The sequence below is a fragment of the Macrobrachium nipponense genome, chromosome 3, assembly GCF_015104395.2.
Source record: "Macrobrachium nipponense isolate FS-2020 chromosome 3, ASM1510439v2, whole genome shotgun sequence".
NCBI classification, from domain to species: domain Eukaryota; kingdom Metazoa; phylum Arthropoda; class Malacostraca; order Decapoda; family Palaemonidae; genus Macrobrachium; species Macrobrachium nipponense.
Genome location: NC_087202.1, coordinates 53965898 through 53982987, shown reverse-complemented (window position 1 = coordinate 53982987; position 17090 = coordinate 53965898). Strand labels below are relative to the sequence as shown.

General features: G+C 37.8%; 1 protein-coding gene across 1 annotated transcript in view; it reads right to left on the bottom strand.

Moving 5' to 3' along the window:
• Window positions 1-777: 777 nt before the first annotated feature.
• Window positions 778-17090, bottom strand: part of LOC135221783 (xaa-Pro aminopeptidase 1-like) — a 109001-nt gene continuing 92688 nt past the window's right edge. The window contains exons 9-12 of the mRNA XM_064259630.1: window positions 15802-15931; window positions 14099-14276; window positions 10052-10227; window positions 778-1808 (exon numbers count right to left, since the gene is read on the bottom strand). Of these exons, the coding sequence (XP_064115700.1) occupies window positions 1689-1808; window positions 10052-10227; window positions 14099-14276; window positions 15802-15931 (604 nt within the window). The 3' untranslated portion in view covers window positions 778-1688. The remainder of the gene's footprint in view (window positions 1809-10051; window positions 10228-14098; window positions 14277-15801; window positions 15932-17090) is intronic.

Below are 17090 nucleotides of genomic sequence, written 5' to 3'. Positions count from 1 at the left end.
AACGAGATAATTATATGAAGAAAATGGAAATGTTGTAAGTACTAGGCATTTGATATAATCCTAAAAAACCAAACACTTCTATAAAGCTGGGCAAATACACCAATTGGATAGTTTAATGGAAAAGAAGAATGCATAACATGTTCAAACAAATACTTAGAAGTTTGCAAAAATGTTATTTTCATGATAAAATAAATTTTTGAACATACTCACCTGGTAGTTATATATATAGCTGACGTCGGGGACGTAAGCTATATAGTATATAACTACCAGGTGAGTTAGATGTTTGAAATTAGTCATTGAAACTAATCATTCAAATTTCTCCTTAGTATAAGTGACATATTGGCAGTGATTCAAGGAAAACTAGTGATGCATACTACTACCAAAGGTTGTGCCCTGTATATCATCATGACCTGCACAGTATACAGTGAACCCCCCGTATTCGCATTCTCCGGATTTGCGGACTCACACATTCGCGGATTTCTCTCGGGAATGTTTCTCCGCATTATTCGTGGAAAATTCGCATATTCACGGTATTTTTCTATGAGAATTATCCACAAATTCCTGGCTTTTTTTATCAATTTCATCATGAAATGCACTTTCTGTGATAAAACTATTAAAAAACCAAGTATAATAATTTTTAGTGGGTTTTTCTTGAGTTTTAACTAACAAAATAGGTGTTTTCAGATTTTTATAGGAGTTCCAACTATTTGCGGGTTCTAACCTGTAAAAAAAAAGTATTGGCTTCAATGACTACTGATGTTGAAACACTAAACATCCTTCATATATTTTATAGTATTATGTATTTCCAGCCATATACAATGCATTTTTTCCTACAAAAATTTTCCAAAAAAGTCATCCTGCATTATTATTTTTATGTAGGCCAAGGGGTTATGATTACCAGTACTTCTGTACATCCTGTTCTGAAAAAATTATTCCATCACATATCTCCTGTATTGTGTAAGTTGGATTTTTGGTAGATCACATCAGGCTATGCTTAATGTGCAATTTTCCCTTTTGGTATACATATACTAGGCTAAGCTGCTTATGCTGTGTCAGTATAATTCCAATGATAATGCATATTACATCCAAATTAGCTTTTGACTAATTAATAGACCTAGAAACCTGACTGACATAAACAAGCAAATTGAAAACAGCTGTTATATTAGTTGTCATCTTGTTAAAAATTTGCTAATTCTCAATGGTGACTCCCATCAGTAAAAATTAAATATATTTTTATTCAGGAAAAAAAAAGTGTGACCTAACCCTAAAGGAAGCAATACAGTAATCTCGAATCTTTATAAAATGGAAGATTATCATCATCTTGATATATGGAAGCAAAGAGAGAATGCCAAAGCCTGGGTTTAGAGGAAAGAAATCATCACCAAAATGAACACTACAAATTACCCATTTCAACAGATTGGATGTGGGAAGCAGCTGCTGGGTGTGTATTATAAGGCAGGCACCTGAGCATAAGATCACTAATTAAATGAGTTTTTGTAACTGAAATATTTGCATGCTTTTTGTCGTTTATGTATCAGTTTTCATTAAGCTGCTTGGTTTTACTTAATCACTTGTATTCTGATAAAAGTAACTGAGTTAGACTAATATATGAGAGTTGATTAACCAACTCTCTTTTGCTTTGCTCTTTGCCCAAAATCAAATATTCAATGTCATCTACACACTTAATTTTAACCAATTGGCTGTGTTTCCCTAACCAACCAATTATAAGCCTCTTGATGACCTTGTTGTAGTAGTAATTCACCAACTTTATTTCTACATTCCATGTGATAACTGTTTAACCAATCAACCTGTAAAATATAACATTAATATTAGTGTCTTCCTTTACCTATACATCATTATGAAAATGTATGAAGGGTAATTTTACACTGGACAGTAAATTTCCTTCAAGTTCCAAACACCACAAGAATAATTATTTATGAAATGCTCTGCAAAACTTTAAAACTTACTAGCTACAAAATTTGCATTATACTCTTCATTTGTATTTTAGTAAATACAATACTAAAGATTAAGCAAGTAAACAGCAAGACTTTAATTGATGATTTTATAATAGTACTGTACAAATTACTGCATTCAAAAGCAGTAGCTGTAACCTGCCATTAAGAAAATTAAAAAAATAAGAAACCACACAAATCTTAAACTTTAACCTATAACCATAAAATTACAACTGAAACCTTCACTTATAATTATTTGCTAAACCCTAGAATTACATTTGAGTAAAATAAATGAACAAAACAGACTTCTACCATCAATCTGTTATTAGCCATCTTGTCCTTCTGTCAACATTGGCACTTGGAGTGGACTTTTGGAGGCAAAAATCAAGACTAGCTTTGCACAGTATTTTTTTTTTTCTTTTTTCAAAGTCCTTGTAAGCTCTAACATGGAAATTTGACGGGACATAGATGGTATGCTTGAAGGTTCATTTGTTATGCTATTATGAATGTTATAGCCGTGCCTAATTTTCCACCATCAGTTGGTGAATAACAGGCAATTTTATAGTGTTGGATATTTGTAAAGTTAGATCCTATATGTCGTAGACAAATGCACATAGGATTGTGTTCTCGTATGAATCTTTGTAGTTCACCTAAACGTAAATGCACATAGGATTGTGTTCTCGTACGATTCTTTGTAGTTCACCTAAACGTATTCTTGATAAAATGTTATTGTTATAATACAATTAAGTTTGTTCATACTTACCTGGCAGATATATATATAGCTGTATTCTCTGAAGTCCGACAGAATTTCAAAATTCGCGGCACACGCAGTGGGCGGCCAGGTGGTAGTACCCATTCCCACCGTGGGAGGCGGATATCAGAACTATTCCCATTTTCTATTCATATTTTATCAGTGCCACTGTCTCCTGAGGGGAGGTGGGTGGGCACTTTAATTATATATATCTGCCGGTAAGTATGAACAAACTTAATTGTATTATAACAATAACATTTTGTTCATGAAACTTACCTGACAGATATATATATAGCTGAATCCCACCACTTCGGAGGTGGGAAGAGACAAAATAGGATTTTTTGGGTTTTTTAAACTAAATTAAGTAGATGATATACATCTTGGTTCCTCACCTGTTAGCATAGCCGACTTCGTGATTACTGTCACCAAAGTCTGCTTCTGCGTTACTAGAGTTGCCAGCGAGGTAGAGACCTGTAATGCTGGTGCGCTCTAGATGATCTGTCAACGGGGGCGTGACCACAATGTGACTAGACCATATGACCATACTTCTGAGGGCACCGAAGCTAAAACCACCACCTGACCTAACCTATCAAAGTTAGTTCCATAACTTCTAGGCTAAAGAAAAGGAACGCGCCTCAAGCGACCAACCCTTCAAAGTTAAAAGCACACCTATCCCTTTTCTAAAGGATAGGATTCGTGTTGCTTCCTGCCCCCAATAATATATCTACGGATATGTATGGTCCTAGCGACTTACGGATCTGAAATGTCGTCTTCACATCCCGTCGGGAGTGTGAAGCGAACACAGAGTTGCTTCGCTAAAGCGTGGCACTCAGGATGTTTACTGAGTGTCATGCTCTGTTGAAAATGCTTCCGAGGCCGCGCCCTCACCTCTTGAGCATTCATATTAAGAAAAAATCTCAAATCTTTATGCAAACATAATGAATGAGACCTCTTAAAAGAACTCCTTGGCTAAAATGCCAGGGTGTTCTTGGACATGAACCAGTCTGGTCTTTTTACGGAACACCGCAGATTGTCGGAGAGAGTGAAGCGAACACAGAGTTGCTTCGCTAAAGCGTGGCACTCAGGATGTTACTGAGTGTCATGCTCTGTTGAAATGCTTCCGAGCCGTGCCCTCACCTCTTGAGCATTCATATTAAGAAAAATCTCAAATCTTTATGCAAACATAATGAATGAGACCTCTTAAAAGGACTCCTTGGCTATAATGCCAGGGTGTTCTTGGACATGAACCAGTCTGGTCTTTTTACGGAACACCGCAGATTGTCCGTTGACCTTGACTTTCTATAGTTTTATCAAGATAAAACTTGAGAGATCCTACAGGGCACAGGACTCTCTAATGCCCTTGCCCAATAATTTGTGCCATACCCTTGGTCTCCAAGCCTTCGGGTCAAGGTTAGACAGGTTTTTTCGTTCTTATCAAGAACGGAAGGCTTAGAGGACAGACGCATTATGTCCTTTAAAGCCAAAACCTCTGATGATGGCTAAAACCTCACTAAACCCTCTTTGCCGTGGCTAGAGCGGTTAGAATATTAGCCTTTCTGGTCACGTGTATTAAGTTCACAGAAAGGATAGGTTCGAAATGCTTTTTGCATCAGAAACTCAGACTACGTCTAAGTTCCATGCCGGAACCTTTGATCCAGAGAATTTCAAGATCTCCACAGACCTCAAAGATCGTGAAGCTTTGTGTTTGACAGAACCGAATCTCTGAGCCTAGAGGCCGTCAACAACATATTTGCATATTCTACAATAGTTAGGACTTCTAGCTTATCTCATACTTCAGACGGAAAGATAGAACCATAAGGAAATTCACAGAGGTCGAGGTGGAGGAACAGTCATTTCCCTTCACTATCTCCAGAAACGGCCTCCTCCGATTGAACACTGAAAATAGGCAGCACTGCTTTGCCTTGGCCAAGAGACTGCCATTACTCTTGAAGATCTTATCGCTATGTACCGTTGAAGACGAAGGTAGATATTAAATGCAACCTACGTCTTCACAGACGAATCGAGAGAAGGATTCTCAAGATTCTGAACCTGTGCTTACAAATGACTGAAAACGCTAACCGCCATTTCATTGCTGTCCGGTGAGAAGTCGTAGTTGCAATGAAAGCGGGGCGTTCTTCAGTAATGAAAAACACAGGGGAAAGCCGCCTGAAGAACTGCTTCTCATGGGCTGAACATTTGGAAGTAGAGCTGTCAGGTCGGAGAGTAGGCGAGTCTTTTGACATATCTGTTAATTCGGGTTGAACAATGAACAATTGTACACCTACGAATATGAGATATTTTAAAGACAAAACTCAGATGTCTGCAAAATCATTCGCATTATCGCAGTGCGATGCAGCGGGAGACTTTTACAGACTTCTGTTACCGTGCGGTAAACAGTAAAATGAAAGAGTCTAAGAGATATCTCTGTTGAAAATTCTCGCAATATCGAAGGCGATGGAATCTATCGTCACAGCAGTAGATGGTCCTTCATAATTGCGAGAATCCCCGTTAATCAGAGACCTAAGTCCATGATTGTTGGGCAGAGATACGGTTCGGTAGTCAATCAAAGCAGGGGAGAGAGAGAGACATAAACAACCGTGCATCTCGGAGGCCCAGCTGATACTGAGCTGCTATCAGGCAGTTCAATACGCAGTAGCTGAGCCTGAGCTCCCGCTGACTCGTCATCCTGAGTTGCCAGGTAATCCATATTCCACAAAGGAATGCATTCGGCTAGAACCACCAAGCATAAAAGATATGCTCGAGCAATTATATTTAGGCGAAACAAATTTCGGTAAATATAAAAGTTGAAATGGTGTTGTCGTGACAACACCATAAGTATATAAAATTGAAACAAACTCCTGGGAGGTTGCAGGCAACCCCGAGTTGCAGTTCAATTAGAATACTTCTCGTCTAAGTCACAATCCGTAGAATAACTAGGATATGCGCCTACCCCTCGGACAATTCAACTGCTTAGTAGAATCATGTCGCGAGGTTAATATACGTAGTATATTTATAGGATTCTGAACAACGATCTCCATCCTAAATTCTTTCCTTCAAGAAAACAAAATAAGGATTGGAGATCGACCACCTTCGATCTCTATCAAGAGAGTGAAGGAGAAGTCTTCCTCGAAGGAAAGCTTCAATGGTGAACAGAATACTATCTGCCTGAGTTGCCAGCTACTCCCTTTACGAAGGAATAGGTATGATATTATCGAGCAAAAGGACTCTCAAGCAGGCCTATTTAAACGAAACAGAATTCGCTAAATACAGAAGCTGAGTTGGTGTTGTCGTAACAATACCTGAAGAGTTGTTCTTACTCCGAAAACTCTTGGAAGGTTGAAGGGAGTGTCAAATAAATACATTAGAACAACAGTTCTTTCGGCTTCTATCCGCAGAGGTAAATACGATATGCGAATATGACTTGACCCATGCGTTAGCAAAATGACGCAAGATAAACTACATAAGTATTGTAGTAATTTGAACATCAAATTCTCTACTACATCTTTCCTCGACAAGGAAGAGAGAAAGAAAGGAAAACGACTGTCCACGTTCTAATGAATGAGACTTTTTAAAAGAACTCCTTGACTCTTTGCCAAGACTCTTTGCCAAGAAAGGGAGTAATATTCGAATAGAGATCATCAAGAGAGAACCGAGGATCGAAAAGGACCGTTCAATGTCTTATGATATTGACATAAGACTTCCTGGATCTAGTCTACAAGTCTTTTTCTTACTCCCCGGATGAGCCTCTGAAAATGAATGAGAGCTCTTCCGAAATTTGTTAATGAGTTTATCCGCTTAAACGATAAAAACGTTAAAATCTATGTCAATGAGAACTACCCCATTTATGAGGGGTCCCCCACTTAAATGACAAAACGTTTAGTATCTTGACAATGGGGAAAACGTCCTGACTTGACAAACTATTAGCACTTTGCTAATAGGGGAAAACCCTTTAACATGACCGAAAGTCACCCAGGAATCCGAGTATATAATCTTCCCGATTCTCAGAGAAATCGATGAAGAGGAAAGAGGGATCGAAGAAAAAAAATCGGGTATGTCTCTCCGCTAACTCCGAATCCTTTTTAAAAATTTCTGTAAAGGAATGTCCTGTGGAGAGTCCTGAAAAAACCTCCTCTTGACAAGCGTTTAGAAAGCGTCAAGCGTCCTAAGAAACGTCCTGAACAGCAAACAAGACGCCTTCAACAAGTCTTTTCTCTCGCAAAGCATCCTGCCGAGCTTCCACCGAAGCGTCCTGGCGAATGTCCACAAAAGCGTCCTCATAAGCGTCCTGCCGAGCGTCCTGCTGAGCGTCCTCAAACGTCCTGCTAGTCCTGCTGAGCTGCGAGCGTGTCTGAGCAGAGAACACCAAGTCTTCTGAACGACGTTTCAGAGAGGATCTCGTTGAGCGCCCTGATGCATGCAAAGCCCGCCAAGAGGCGTCCTGGCGAGCGACCTTGCCAACATCTCAATGTTATGACGAACCGCGTTTTGCGTATGACGTTGAATATTTTCAAGGGACGTCCTCATGCGAGTCTCCATGGAGAACCGCACGCTGCTCCTGAAGTGTGTGAACACTAAAGGAAGACGTATGGCTTTCGTCTTCAAGACGGGCCTTAAAGACCTTCATACCTTCTTACAAAGACAGTGGCCGCCTGTGCGACAACTTGCGTCTTAGTAATGCAAAAAAAACATCTCCAGAAACGCACTCAGCAAAGGAACGCCGAGCGTCCGAAAGACACCCTCGCAAGGTGCTTGCCGAGCGTCCTGGAGAATGTCTCTACTTATAGGACGTCGAGCCCCTCCAAAAGCTTCCTCACGTCTAAATTGCCCTTCTTATACCGAACCAGAGACATAAGTTGTTTGACTGTGGCAAAGCAGCTTGCCGGCCTTCAAACTTATCAGCTTGCTTTTTCGAAGTAAAGCGAACGTTACATAACGTATACGGAGCGCCATGAGGAGAGGAGACGAATACTGAGTTGCTCCTCCAAAAGGTGGAATCAAGAATGTCCTTGATTACCAAATTCTTTTGGAATGCTAGCGAGGTTGAAACAGCTCTAACTTCATGAGCGTTCACTCGCAGGAGGCTCAAATCACTCTTCTGGCAAGATGAATGAGCCTCCTTAATATGTCCCTTAGGAAAAGAGCCAGTGCATTCTTCGAAAAGGGTAAATGTGGTCTCTTCCTGAGCACCATAAATTACCCGAAGGAGCTCTCACTTCCTTCGTTTATGTAAATAAAATTTGAGAGCCCTGACAGGGCATAGGACTCTTTCATCCTCTCGTGACGAGAGAGAGGACGTGAAGCGTCCTCTTCTCTAAAGCTTCTTTAGGGGGCGCGAGTCCTTCCGAGAGCTCCAACCCGTGTGGGGAGGACGCCTCGGAGGACGAGAAGCAATCCTTCAAGATTCGTGCACGTGCTCGATCTTCGGCAGCCTGGGAAGCGACAACAGGACCTGCCGAAAGGAAGCCAGATCAGCATGAAAAACCCGTAACCCTCCTTCGGCTTTTGACATGCCCTCTCCCTGGTTTCCTGGGAGTCCGACAGAGGTCTAGGCCTAGAGGCGTTATGGGGCCGATCTGACGTTCCCTCCTACGAGAGAGAAGGACGTGAAGCGTCCCCTTCTCTAAAGCTTCTTAGAGGGCGGCGGAGTCCTTCCGAGAGCTCCAACCCTTGCGCGGGGAGGACGCCTCGAGGACGAGAAACAATCCTTCAAGATTCGTGCACGTGCACGATCTTTAGCAGCCTGGGAAGCGTCAACAGGGCCTGCAGAAGGACGCCAGATCGGTGGGGAGCCCCCGTAACCCTCTTGCGGCTTTCGACATGCCCTCTCCCTGAGTCCTGGGAGTCCGACAGAGGTCCAGGCCTAGAGGCATTATGGGGTCCGATCTGACGCCCCCTCCACAACACAAGGGGCACTACACTTCACAACACTGATTGGAGAGCGAGCACTTTAGTCTAAGATTACTTGATGTAATCCTCTAGCAGACACTTCTTCTAGGCCCGTAAGCCATACCACAGGGTTAGGCAAAATAAAATCTACAGGAGTTAGAAGGTTCATTATTTCTAACTTCTGTTTACTGTGGAGGAAAACTCCTGATTCTAACACGCTCTAAAATGCGTACATGAATCCTCCTTCTTCCGTAATCAGTCACACATTACACTAATTACATTGAACTTATGCAAAGAAAACATGTAAACGTCATATATACTAAGCGAGTGTCTACCGAAAGTTCCGGTAGCCTCACCTTACCATGCAGACAACAAAGTCTGAAACTAGGCTAACTAGCTTCAGACATCAAATGCAATGAAAAAATTTACGATAGCGTATGCCTAGCCACAAATCCAAGTTAATAATCGAAAGAATAATTAGGATACTTAAGCGGCTAATGAAGTTTTCAAAATCCTAGGCGGAGGTCTGTAAACAGTTGTTTACCGACCGGCGACAGAAAAAATATGAATAGAAAATGGGAATAGTTCCTGATATCCGCCTCCCACGGCGGGAATGGGTACTACCACCTGGCCGCCCACTGCGTGTGCCGCGAATTTTGAAATTCTGTCGGACTTCAGAGAATACAGCTATATATATATGTCAGGTAAGTTTCATGAACAAAAGACTGTTTATGTTCCATTGGATAATTTTATATTCCATTACTGGGGGGAATAGGTGTTAAATTCAATAAATTGATTGCTGTTTTACTCTGTCTTAGAGTTTATATTTGAACAGCTTTGGGGCCGAAGGCATGCCTACAGTGCACCTCATGCACAGTTTTGTTGTAAAATATCACCCAACAAATTGTATCACTGTGTTCTAAACCCGCTGAATGACAATTCTATAGGTTTTTAGTGAGAAAGAAAAATACTGAATCTCAAGATAACAAAAAAAAAAAAAAAAAAAACTACACTTGCCTGCTTTTCAAACCAAAACATTTCTCCTCTTCACCTTTCTCACCACCTACCTCAAACATCATCAATTCTCCCAGTTACAGGTAAAGTCAGAACAAATTTGCATTTACATCAGCTATGTACTTAGTTTTTTCTTGTATAATTTCTACATGCCAAGCTTATTGGATTTGAGTTGAAATTCCTTTTATCTGTTGTATTTTTTAGAGGTCTAGCAAATATGAAAAATTCACTTGGCTGAAAGACAGCCTTCTAGAACAGATTAAGTCTGATAACCTTGGTGTGAGTGCATTCAAGTGTCCCTTACAAGCTTTTAACCAATGTGACTATCATTCAATTAGAACAAAAGCCTTTGGACAAGCCCTATGGAAGATTGAAAGTGTGGCTCTGTGTCTTAATCACTATAATAATTATAACTTTATACAACTTAAAAACAAAATTAATACTCCACCTCTTTCTTCGTCAGCAGCGATGGGTCAATTAACTTAGTCTGAATAGGGACAAAAGTAATGGTCTTGAATGTTAAGAACCCTCTATCTCTATGGTTATAAGGTGTTTCAGCTTTCACTACCCTTACAACATTTTCAATACGTATACCAAACTTCCCATCTTCGTAATACCCAGGCTCTGAAATTGGAAGAACATTTAAAAAATTAGCATGAAGGTTTAGTGCAAGAAATTACCATGACTGTAAGAAATGGCAAGAATTAAAGCCATGATTAAGTCAAAACAGACAGTAGAAACTCACACTGGTTCATTGATACTCAACCTTAATAATTCTTCCTTGAGTAGAGAAGTAAACCTTAAACAAATAAACAAAAACAAAAATACCCAACTCTCAAAGGGTTGGCCCTCCTCACCCTTAAATTCTGCTGATAACTGTTATAGAGCCGATTGAATCATTACAATCATTACTGACATTTAATGTAAAATATTCCCTTAAAGATGGACAAGTAATAAGTTCTCCCAACTTGTCTTCTAGCTTGGACATTTTTCAACCTGAATTCCAATCTACAGTCCAAGTTTAAGTGCCCATGTTTCTGCTATGTAAACAAGTAAAGGGTTTACACTCCAATCTCATTTTTCTATTTATTCAGTGTCTCTGTAACATCACCCACAGTTTTGCTTTCTTTTTTGCCTATCCTTCAATAATCGAGCTGGTAAGGTAAGATAAATGTGTTATCTACTCCAAAACTTGCTCTTCCTTTACATGTTCTTTCTCTGCCATCTCCAATATTAGCTCTATGCATACTAGGCATAAATATGCCTTAAAACTCCTTTTACATTTTGAAATCTTGAGCATTTTGTCTGACATTATTTATAATTATACAAGAACTGAAATTGTATTAACCCATTTCTCTAATGTAGCATCTACAAGGCCACTTTTCCAAATTCACCTTTTCCTTTCCTAAGAATACCAAATTTCACAAACAGTTTTGCAAAGTTGATTTGTTGTACTCTTCTCTTCTCAATTCCATTCTTTCATCTTTTAAAATTATTACTATAGTAACATCACATGCTCAACAAGTCTGTCAGTAACCTTTTTGCATGTGTACTGCCCACTTAATAGTTTGCTTTGGTACATCATCAAAAATATTTAAAAAAACCAAAAATATGGTCCAACCTCTTTTTGTATACTAAACTAACTTCATATATTTTTTTCAACCTTCCCTACAGACCTTTCTATACTTTCTTAGCACTATATAATCAAACACTGTTGCTTCTTTGTACTTTCCACATAATAGTTCATCCCCTTTTTCCTTTGTACATTTTATCACTGTAGCAATTCTTTCCCAGTCTTGTGATTCATATCTTCATTTGGCCTATCTCCATATATTCATTTTATCACTGTAGCCATTCATTCTCCTTTCCAAGTCTTGTGATGCCATCTCTTTATTTAGCCTATCTCTATAATTGCTGTCCAGCTCATCAAGAACTGTTTCTTCAGTTTTTGTTGCTAACTTCTTATTAACCCTTAAACGCCGAAGGGGTATATTAAAAATCGTCTTCTGTGTACCTAGGGGGTCTCGGAGTGAGCGCGGAAGCGGAAAAAATATTTTTTTCAAAAAATCACAGCGCGCTTAGTTATCAAGATTAAGAGTTCATTTTTGGCTCCTTTTTTTGTCATTGCCTTAAGTTTAGTATGCAACCATCAGAAATGAAAAAAATTATCATTATCATATATAAATAATGCGATATATGATAGCGCGAAAACAAAATTTCATATATAATTGTATTCAAATCACACTATGCGCAAAACGGTTTAAGGTAAAGAGTTAATTTTTTTTTTCGTTGTAATGTACACTAAATTGCGATCATTTTGGTATATAACACATTGTAAAATGATAAAAGCAACACAGAGAATATATTATCACAAAATGATGCATGAATTCGTAACGGGCGGACGTAAACAAATATTTTTTTCAAAAATTCACCTTAAATGTAAATATTGTCCTAGAGACTTCCAATTTATTTCAAAATGAAGACAAATGGTTGAATATTACTATACTGTAAGAGTTTTAGCTTACAATTGCAGTTTTTGACCATATCTGACGAGTTAAAGTTGACCGAATGTCAAATTTTTTTATATATATATTTTTTATATGCAATTATTTCGGAAATTAGAAAAGCTACAACCTTCAAATATTTTTCCTTTTATTCTACATGAAATTGCACACATTTTCATATTTAAAACTCTATGAAATGCCTAATATGAAACGGAGCAAATATTCCGAGAATACGATGTACGCATTTCAGAGATTTGAGGCGGAGAATCTGCGCGCTGAGGGAAGGAAAGTTTTTTTTTTTAATTCACCATAAATCTAAATATTGTGCTAGAGACTTCGAATTTGTTTCAAGATTAAGATAAATGACTGAATATTACTAGACTGTGAGAGTTTTAGCTTACAATTGCGTTTTTCGACCATTTCGGTAGAGTCAAAGTTGACTGAACGTGGTTTTTTTCTATTTATCGTGATTTGTATGCAAATATTTCAAAAATGAGAAAAGCTACAATCTTCAATTATTTATTGTTGTATTCTATATGAAATTGCGCACATTTTCATATATAAAACTTTATGTAACGGCTAATTTAAAATGGTGCAAACATTACCACAATCGCACGTATGATTTTTTCGGAAGAGTTACCGCGGGGACATAAGGAAAATGTTATTTTTTTTCATAAATTCACCATAAATCAAAATATTGTGCTAGAGACTTCCAATTTGTTGCAAAATGAAGGTAAATGATTGAATATTACTAAAATATAAGTTTTATCTTACAATTGCGTTTTTCAACCATTTCGGTAGAGTCAAAGTTGATCGAAGGTTGAAAATTTGTCACTTACCATTTTTTATATGAAAATATTTCAAAACTGATAAAAGCTACAACCATGGGTTGTTTTTAGTTGTATTGTGCATGAAATTGCGCACATTTTCATATATTAAACTTTATGTAACGGCTAATTTAAAATGGTGCAAACATTACCACAATCGCATGTATGATTTTTTTCGGAAGAGTTACCGCGCGGACGAAAGGAAAAAGTTTTTTCATAAATTCACCATAAATCGAAATATTGTGGTAGAGACTTCCAATTTGTTGCAAAACGAAGGTAAATGATTGAATATTACTAAAATATAAGAGTTTTAGTTTACAATTGCATATTTTGGCCATTTCGGTGAGTCAAAGTTGACCGAAGGTTGAAATTTTGGCACTTATCGTTATTTATATGAAAATATCTCAAAACTGATAGAAGCTACAATCACATAAAAATGCGCACATTTTCATATAGTATAATACTCCATGTAACGGCTAATTTAAAATGGTACAAAAATTATGGCAAAGTGACGAAATAATTTCCCAAATGTGTCACCGATACTTTTTAGTGCGGCAAGAAAGAAATTCGCGCTTGTGCGCCTGCGTAACGATTGTAAACAAAACAACACCTTGATCCGTGAACTCCCAGCATCCCCCAAAGCGTGTGATTCAAGAGTTTTTGGCTGGTAGGCCTATAAGTATTTTTCCGCAAATTTTTTTAAAAACTTTTGTATGTCGACATAAAATATGTCCAGTTGGCACCCAAGAGACAAAAAATGTCGACGTAAAATACGTCCCCTCGGCGTTTAAGGGTTAATGTTGTTGGTCTGATAACTTTATGATTTTTCATTTTCCTCTTGAACATTACATTCTCTACAGACCAATCTCTCCTGACATCACTAATTCACATTCAATCAGTCAATCTTCCAAGTATTGGCTCCATAGTTCCATCCTTTTTCAATTATAATTTCTCCATTTTCACCTTTCCTATACTTTTCCCATTTTGCATAAAGAACAGAGGGACAATATGTTCTGTAGAGGATATGACTAGAGGGCAATTTTTTTCTATATTAAGAACTACACTTGTTTATAGGATTTTATTCACATAAAAGTAATATTAAATTGTAAAAGACCATAATACTGTACATACATACAAAACAAAAAAGGCACTGAGACTCCTTACCATCAGATAAAAACATCCCTTCTTTAAGGCCTGGATCATCTGGGTAAGAGCGCCATGAAACTCCCATTGGACCTTCATGGACATTTAGGTACATCCCTAAACCATGTCCTGTTCCATGTCCATAATCTAGTCCTACGTCCCAAAGAGCTTTACGAGCTAATGTATCCAGACAATTGCCCTGCAGAAAATTAATTTAAAGAAATATTTAACTTATACTATAAAAATGGTGATAAAAATAAAACATTCAATACAAAATTTTTATAAAAGAGCTCAGAACAGAAACAGTGCTTATAAGTACACTTATTCAAGGTAAGACTACATAATGAAAAAAAATTAGATTAAACCACAGAATCCGTCAATTGTAATTTCATTATGTATTTCTTTGCACAATAGAAGCCTTCACTATTTCTTCCCAATTCATTCTTTTTTCCTATCTGGCACACTAAATATGGGTATTCAGTGAGGCATTATGTAATCTATACAAATTACAGAAAATATCTATGTAAAATAGGCTGCAAATACTACTTAACAATACTTTACTGTGTTCATGTGAGCATACAGAACTTAACGCTAATATATTAAAAAAAATCAAAACAACACTTACGACCAGTTTCCTTACATGCAAATTCAGAGTTTTTTATGCAAGTTTAACAGGAAAAAACAGGATCATAAACCACAATGTAATGATTAAATTTAGTTAAAATAAAATATGCTACAGTTTAATCAATCTGTGCACCTATAACAGACAAGCGCTCATAAGTTCTGATAAAAATTATTCTAATAAAAATTATACGTTCATAAATTTAAAATTTGAGCTATCATAAAAACACACACTAATGATACAGAACTAAGTCACAGTCCTAATCAAGTTACCTTTTTAAACTTCTTCAGTATGAATATACTGCAAAAACACCATACCCATTTAATAACAGTACCAAGTGTAGAGTCATTGTCAAATGTTGATAAGTTACCAACCTAATACTTTCAAAATCATAAATCCATCCCCTGTTCAACTACAATTAAGCAACTGTGAAGACTAATCAGTTTTATCTGGTTAAAGTTAAGTATATCTTAGTTTTATCAGACAACTGAGTTGATTAACATCTCTCCTAGGGCTGGCCTGAAGGATTAGATATTCTTATGTGGCTAAGAACCAACTGGTCACCTAGTTACGGGACCTAAAGCTTATTGTGGGAGCCGAACCACATTATATCAGGAAATTAATTTCGAACCACATTATATCAGGAAATTAATTTCTATCACCAGAAATAAATTCCTCTGATTCTGCTTTGGCCGAGCCAAGAATTGAACTTCGGACCACCGGATTGGTAGCCAAGTGAAAAAACCACTCGTCCAACGAGGAACAGTTTTATCTACTAAGATGCTTTTAATGTATAGTGATCTAAACTTCAACATAGGTTGAACAGGCAGTGAACTGGAAGATTTTTGTAGAGAACTCGCAGTATGCCTCCATAAAAGGATAAGCTGACATCGCATCACCATAATCTATGTTTTAGGTCAAGGTTTCCCTTTATAAGATTATACATGTAATGAGTTCTCTCCATTTTCTCCTCTTATGCACTCCTTGCCTGAATCCTCTTCACTCTCTCCTGTCTTATACACTTCTTGCCTGAATCCTCTAATAGTACAAATTACTACTAACTAGTGACAGCATGTGATCAATCTGCAATATAAATACAAACCTTGACTTCAGATGGGAAGATACAGGATGCAATGCTGATGACTCCTTTTAAAACTCTCGTAAAGCATTCCTGCTCAAATTTGGAGGGGATACCAAAGTGCATTGTTCGAGTTACATCTGTAGTACCATCTCTGACCAGAAGAAAAAAAAAATAGGTAAAAAAACCGACCCATTGTCATTCTTACCCTCTTAAATGATTAAATAATTCTCTGAGCTTAATAAAGATTTAGCTTAATCAAGATCTAGGAATGGGTCATCATTCTATACTTAATTTTTGAAATTTGGTAGCAACGTTTAACCTTTAATGGACGAATACCCTCATGAACGGGTTTCGGGCAGTGGACGGATTCACTCATGGTGTGTGACAATATTATGCCCCATCGATTTGGGGAAATCAGGCAGAAAAGAGGTGCTATTACTTTAGACTGGCTAAAATCAAGAAGCAAGTAGCTTATGTGCAGTTGTGATCTTGACTTCAAGGGAGGCTGTACTGCTGCTCTGTCTCACATGATGTCCTTTATAAATTTGCTCATAAATATATCAAGCGGTTGCTGTTGGTTTTAGTTCTTATCTTTTATAATATTATGTCAGTTATAAATGTAATTTTGCAATGAAAAGTGCAAAGAAATATTTGAAAAAACATGTATAAATCCAAAATAGTTACTGCATCTTCATTCTCAGTAAATTTACCTACGTAAATATTTTACAACAAATATGCTCAGAATTTGCTACTGATTTTATTTCTTATCTGTTTTGATATTATGTGAGCTGTAATTATAATTTTACAAAATAAAATAAATTTATCTATAGGAAAAACATGTATAACTTGGTCAAATTTACAATTGTCTTGTAAAAGAGGCTTCACCAGGGGTTATAAAAGGGATTTTGACGAAGGAAAAATCTATTTCTGGGCAAAGGCCCATGTCACCCAGTGAAATGTCCCTTTAGCACACATTTCTAAGGTAAAATATTGCTATAATACCAGAGAAAAAAGCTAATATGGAATTGCCAGAATATTCTGGCTCGCTCACCTTATTTTAAGGTGTCGGTATGGTTTCTGGGGCGAGTGAAACCACTACCAGAGGCCCTTTGCCATTTAGATTCATCCTTCTTCAAAATCCCTCAACTATAGAGGAACCGACCTAAGGCCCACTCCTCGCTACCATTACAGCTAGCGCCTCTTGACGTCATTCCTGCAGATAGCACCCAAGCTTGGGCCAAAAAGGGGGGGGGGGGAACATAAAAGGGTGGGATTTCACTGGGCGACACGGTCTTTGCCCAGAAATAGAC